This window comes from Arachis ipaensis, chromosome B07 (assembly GCF_000816755.2).
Source record: "Arachis ipaensis cultivar K30076 chromosome B07, Araip1.1, whole genome shotgun sequence".
In the NCBI taxonomy this organism is placed as follows: Eukaryota; Viridiplantae; Streptophyta; class Magnoliopsida; order Fabales; family Fabaceae; genus Arachis; species Arachis ipaensis.
This window is the reverse complement of record NC_029791.2, coordinates 17,729,218-17,735,474: the sequence shown is the minus strand read 5'-3', so window position 1 is coordinate 17,735,474 and position 6,257 is coordinate 17,729,218. Positions and strand designations below refer to the sequence as shown.

The 6,257-nt window shown below is 31.5% G+C and overlaps 1 protein-coding gene across 16 annotated transcripts; it reads left to right on the top strand.

Moving 5' to 3' along the window:
* Positions 362 to 6,141, top strand: LOC107609476. Of its 16 annotated transcripts, none has more exons than XM_021107428.1 (10): positions 362 to 1,000; positions 1,132 to 1,262; positions 1,412 to 1,443; positions 1,667 to 1,770; positions 2,091 to 2,164; positions 2,730 to 2,775; positions 2,891 to 2,953; positions 3,080 to 3,142; positions 3,431 to 3,493; positions 3,598 to 4,447. In XM_021107428.1, exons 4-10 carry the CDS (start codon positions 1,756 to 1,758, stop codon positions 3,766 to 3,768), a joined length of 495 nt encoding a protein of 164 aa, XP_020963087.1. In that variant the 5' UTR covers positions 362 to 1,000; positions 1,132 to 1,262; positions 1,412 to 1,443; positions 1,667 to 1,755; the 3' UTR covers positions 3,769 to 4,447. The 16 variants fall into 16 exon arrangements, 13 of the variants coding, with proteins under 13 accessions (XP_020963087.1, XP_020963085.1, XP_020963084.1 ...); XM_021107425.1 differs by having other exon boundaries at positions 370 to 1,006; positions 1,132 to 1,230; positions 1,667 to 1,700; XR_002351205.1 differs by lacking the exons at positions 1,412 to 1,443; positions 3,598 to 4,447 and adding exons at positions 4,530 to 4,687; positions 5,502 to 6,141 and having other exon boundaries at positions 411 to 1,006; positions 1,667 to 1,700.

The following is a 6,257-nucleotide window of genomic DNA, read 5'->3' as shown; positions in this document are numbered from 1 at the left end:
TTTTTAAGGTTTAATTACTCTGTTAGTCCCTATAGTTTCGTGAAATTTTCAATTACGTCCCTATACTTTTTTTCTTTTTAATTGAGTCCCTGCATCAAATTTTTTTTTCAATTAATAAAAGGAAAAAAAAGTGTAGGGACCCAATTAAAAAAAATTTTGGTACAAGGACTCAATTAAAAGAAAAAAAAATATAGAGACTTAATTAAAAATTTTACGAAAGTATAGGGACCAACATAGTAATTAAACCATTTTTTAATTATCAATTTTTTACGAAATTTTTACATCTAGGCCATCAAATATGGAAAAAACATCAATACAAAACCTACACCTTAACACATAAAAGCGAACCCATAACAGATATATCTCAAATAACATAACACACTTAACCAATAACCAAAATAACTCATCAATTCAATATCATAGACAACAACAATAATACGTAAACAACACTCTCAAATTTCTAATTACATCATTTAAAGTCTATTAACTAACTAGCATCACAACTACAATGAAATAATCACTCTTCAGACGTGCGTTCACCATCTTTATCCTCTCCTATATTTGTTTCTTTGTTTCTCCACCTTCTAGTTGAGGAATCGGAATTTTAAAATTCACTACAAAAAAAGCTGGTTAAAACATCATTAATATTATGGCGGTTTTGTGATAACGCCACAATATTCATGGATTAAGGCGGTTTGTGTCACTGCCATAATATATCTGTAAGTCAGGGACATTTTTGGCAGTACTAACCACTGTTATCTACTATTTAATTAGAAGAAAGCCCAACCTAAACCTAATTGCGAGTAGAAGAGAGTAGAGCGTGAGGAACGAGCTTCTCCTCCAATGGCTTCTTCTCTTCCATTGATGCGAGCTTCTCTTCTATTCTTGTGAGCTTCTCTGCCATTGATGCGAGCTTCTCCTCCATCGAGCTTCTGCGTTCTGTGTTGTGCGAGCTCTTCTTATCCTAACCCGTCTTCTCCGTGTCCCTTCTCACTTCTAGGTTTTTGTACGAAATTCTCATCCTTTTCTTCCTCATCTTCTTTTGATTTATGATTTGTTACTTCCTCTCTGTTTATTACTATTCTTTCAATTCATTATTTTATGTGTGTGAGAGTTGCGTTGGTGTGGCAGAATTCGAAAATGACATTATTGCTATGCTGCAAGCTTCTCCTCCATCAATGATTCTTCCCCTCCATCGATGTCATGTCCATCAATGCTTCTCCTCTGATGGTACATTTGCTTCCATTGATGCGATTTTCTAGGTATTCTATTAGTTTCTGTTCTTCGAGCTTTTCTTCTCCTCATCAACCTTATTTTGTTTGATTCTAGGTTTTAATTGTTCTGTGCTAATTGCTACTTATTTTATTTAATTCCAGGTTTTGATTTTCTTACTTGTTCAATTTATTTTTAGGTCAGAAATTGGGGATTGTTAGAAAAAAATGAGTAAGGTCTTCACTGAATTTGTCATAATTATAGGAATGATTAGAATCATATGATACTTGTTTTCTCCTGGTATTATGTGCACTGTGAACTGCATTGATATTCTTCTTCATGTTTTTTGTTTGCCGAAAAAGCTTTTAAGGAATTTACTTGAGTAAGCTTTTAAGTAGTTAGTATTCCATTAACATTTTCTTTTAAATTGATCATCTTGTGTTACTTTTTGCAGGAATCTTGATAACTCTAATCTATCTGGACATTTGGTATCTAAACTTGGGAAGCTTAAGCATTTTATAAAATCTATATGCTATATATCCTATGGTTAAAATTTTGGTATGGTGACGTGGGTTTTCTAATGTCAAATGTGCACATATAGCTCTAGTAGACTCTGTTTGCAATTTTTCATCTTAAGTGCTCTTAATGTACTTAATACATTTTTGCAATTTTTCAACTTAAGTGCTCTTAATGCATTTTCCCCCTCAAGTAGACTATGTTCACGTCTTTTTCTTTAATTTAGGTGTGAGGTTTGTAATGCTCTTCCTTGTTAATAATAATCTCTTTTGTTTCCAGTTGTAGCACAAATAGTAAGCCCTTTTCTTTTTATTTGTCACTTTGTTAGTGTGCATTAATCTTTACTCTTTCTTATATTGTAGATATTTAGAGCACTTGCTTATCTTCACAACAGCATTGGAGTATGTCACAGGAACATAAAACCTCAAAATTACTGGTATATTCTTATAGAAGTTTGTTTATTTGATTTTTCATCATAAGAATAATATATTCTATTGTATCTAATGCATCAAAAACCCCTCCACCACTTCATGTTGAAAATGGCTTTCGTTGTCTTTGATATACCTCATAGTCATATGTGAAGCAAGATTAAACATAAAGCAATTGCATAAAATTAGCAAAATCGAAAATCAAATAGCTAGACCAATATATTTATCTATTTTATTTGGTCACATTGAATCTGTATTTAACAAAGTTTGGTGGAGTATTAATCGTCCAATATCTCTAACCTTGCTTTAATATCAAGAGACGTTTACTTTATACAAATTTATTTTTAAAATTTTCGATAAATTTTAATTTTATTTTGGTTCAGTTTAAGTGCTGGGTGAGGATATGATCTGTGGCATTTCCATAATTTGGATTCTATATTTTGGTTGGATAATAAGTTAAGTTATTGGCTTTCTGCAGTTTTTCTTATTAAGGGGACTCTAGAAAATAAACTAAACTGAATGCAACACACTAGAGTATATGTTAATATAGTATGGTTGATGTGGTTTATGTAGTAACCTAAGAATATGGTGTTCATTACGAGGGCCCACTGCAAAAAATGTTGGTAAAAATGGCACTAATTTTTTTTTGTTATTGTGTATTTTAACCTTCATTTATCACTTATGTAAATAAATTGCTTGTTTTATATCATTTATTTGCTTCCCTTTCTGCACAGGTTACCTTGGAAGAGACCATCAATAAATTACAAAGTGAAAATGAATGGGAGAAGCAAAACCAGGTCATTGAATTTGAATTTACGATTTAATAACTGTGTGGATAGCTTTCTTCTCTTATTTGAATATTATTATTATTCTTATATATGTGTTTGGCTATTAACTGGCATGATTAACCTAATCCCTTGCAGGCTAGTTTGCAAATGAGAATTGCACAATTACAGAGTGAGAATAGTTCCTTACTTGAAAAAGAGGTGAAAGACTTAGTATTGTGTTCTTTTAAGAGTTTAGAGCGTTGAGTCTGTGATGTTAAAATTTTTCATATTTAATTTTGTATCATATCCAGGCTGAATTAGTGGAAAAGCCCACTCAAGTAGCCTTGGAAGAGACTATCAATAAATAAAAATGTGACAATGAATTGCACACACGAAAACAGTTAAATCAATTTTAGTGAACAATTTTGACTAATATTTGGAATATTGTTCTTATATGTGTTGTGCTGCTGATTGCTGGCCTGGCATGCCTAACTGGATCACCTACAGGTTGGTTTGGAAATGAGAATTGCACAGTTAGAGAGTAAGAAGAGTTCCTTGCTTCAAAACAAGGTGAATGGCTTGAGAATTATTTTTCATTCTAAAACTTGGGAGCATCGAATTTTAAGAACTAGTTGTTAAGATAATTCATTTCCTATATTGTTTTCACTTTTCAGGTTGTTAAGATAATTCATTTCCTATTTGTGTTGGTGCTTGGCCACTGTCTCTTCCTTTTGTTATTTGATATCAATGTTTCTATGCTATCATTTATTTTGTTTTGTATTCAGAATTGGTGTAGGATTATTCCTTGTTTCAAGATTGAATCTTTGTTTGGATTGTTTAGGTAGAGTCAATGCATGTTTTGCTTTCTTTTTTGTTTTTAAATCTATGCGAAAATCATTTCCCCAACCCTTTCTCTCTCACAAAAGCCACGCAACAGTTGTCCCATAGACATCTCCAACTTGATGCCTTTTTCATCATCATCTTCAACTGTCATGATTATAATTTGATGATTTTATTTATGATCAATATGAATTATGAAGCCATAGCCTACAAGCCTAAAATAAATGAACGCAACAACTACTCTAAAAATTGAGGCGAGTGTTTTTTGACCATCTTTTTTCAAGTAGCTTTCATGTGACTGTGAAAGTTGATACTTGAACAAAACAAAAAAGAAGAGATAAAGTGAATGATTTAGGAGAAGATTTCAAAGTCCAAAGAAAGAGACAGACACACAGAGAGTAGAAGGAAGAAAATTTAACACTTTCAGAAAGCTATTTTATTTTTATTTTTATTTTTAGGTAGAATAATGTTTTCAACCCTACCACTCCTACAACTAATGCTCCTTAGAGTTAAACAATGTTAAAGTTGAATTAGATTTGATATTCTTCGATCTTGTAGTTTTAGCTTTCAGTTTCAACTGGTTTGGTATCATGAAGGGTGTTCTAATTTCCATCAACTTTATCTTTTGTTGCTTCTTACTGTTTTTGGATTCATCAACTTCACTTCCTTTATGTGTTGACTCAAGTATGTTCATCCTTTCTTCTTTTGCCATTTTTTCTTATGCACATGCTTTTGTTTTTCTTAATATTGTTTTTGTTTGGTGTAGGTGCACCTTTCATCCTCAATAGCACACTTGAATTTTGTCCTTACAATGGAAGCACTTGCTGCAACTCCACAAAAGATACACAAATTCCGAAACAATTCCAGCTTCTGAACCTCTCTGATACTACCTGTGCCTCAGCTCTGAAATCGATACTTTGTGCAGTAAGGTTCTATTCTTCCCAACACCAACAATTGTGCGGTAAAGTTGAGGTGTCTATGAAAAAGGAACCAGAAAAGTGAAGAACAAAATCTTTTCCCCGTAGTTAATGGGTTACACTTGGTTGAGTTATGCCATTAATATTTAAAATAATAATGTTATCTCATTATGAATCTTGAAAATTTGATTGCTTGAAAAAATTGCATATTGCAAATAATTTGTTGACTATCTAGTAATAGTGACCAATTTTATTCCATACTTTATGCCATAAAATTATTAAATATTTATCTAGTCATATATGATGGACCATTCTCACAGCTATTCTATAATTTTTGTTCTACAATATTACTACTGTTAGGCTTTGCCTTTTTTTTATTAGTACTATGTTAGTTACCATCTGCCACTTTGCTATAATCGGATTCGTTCTTTTGCAATTACTCTTTTTGCAAGGTTGATTATTAACTTGTACAAAAAATGTATGGTTACTGAAGTAAAATTAATGATAATGAAATTTTAAAAGATGTAACTAATAGTGGTACGTATTAATAGTACTTGATATATGGTTTTTCAAATAGTTCTATAAGAATATTGTTATTTAATGTATGGAAATTGGTTTTATTTTGTTCACTTTTAATTGTCATTTTCTAAGATGTAAGTTCTTACAACACTAGTTGCCTCTATATATAAAAAGAACACTAGTTTGGCTTTTGATTGGATAGGATAATTATTTTTCTTATAAATTAAATCAGACCTAAAATATATCAATATATGTTTTTTTCTTGCATTTTTGTGCTCATAATAATTATATTTTTGTTGTAGGAATTGGATTAGGAGAGTGAGATTCCATCACCAAAAGAGTTAGGAAGTAGGTCTTCGGGAGCAAGCAACAAGGAAGCATGACCTTGCTTGATATGTTAAGACGTATATTAAGGATTATATGTTAAGACGTATTATTGAAAAATGTTACTTTGATACTTTGTTTTTGAATTATGACATTTCAATTATGACTTGGATTATGACTTTTGGATCATGTATGAATTAAAAATCATCTTATGATGTTTGATTATGGCTATGCCTTTTGGTTATTACGAGATTTTTAAGTGAGTTTCGAAAATATCCCTTTAAATTGGTGGTTTTAATCTTATTTTAAAAAGCATAAAATTGTCATCATAATTAGGTACAAACGACAATTAGAAATTTCTATTTTAAATGAAAACGATGTCATTATATGCTGGTAGAAACGGCGGTTAAAAACTGCCATTTTAAATGAAAATGATGCCATTATATTTTGGTAAAAACGGCGGTTAGAAATTGCCATTTTAAACACAAAAGATGCCATTAAAACCTGGTAAAAACAGCGGGTAGAAATTGCCATTTTAAACACAAAAGATACCATTATAACCTGGTAAAAATGGCGGTTATAATGATAAAAATGGCGGTTTCTAACCGCCATTTTAAACAGAAGTGATGCCACAACATTCTGGTAAAAATGGCGGCTGTTCAAAAACCGCCATTTTATGCGGAAATAATGGCGGTTACAAACCGCCATTTTAACCCTCAAAAAACCACTGTTTT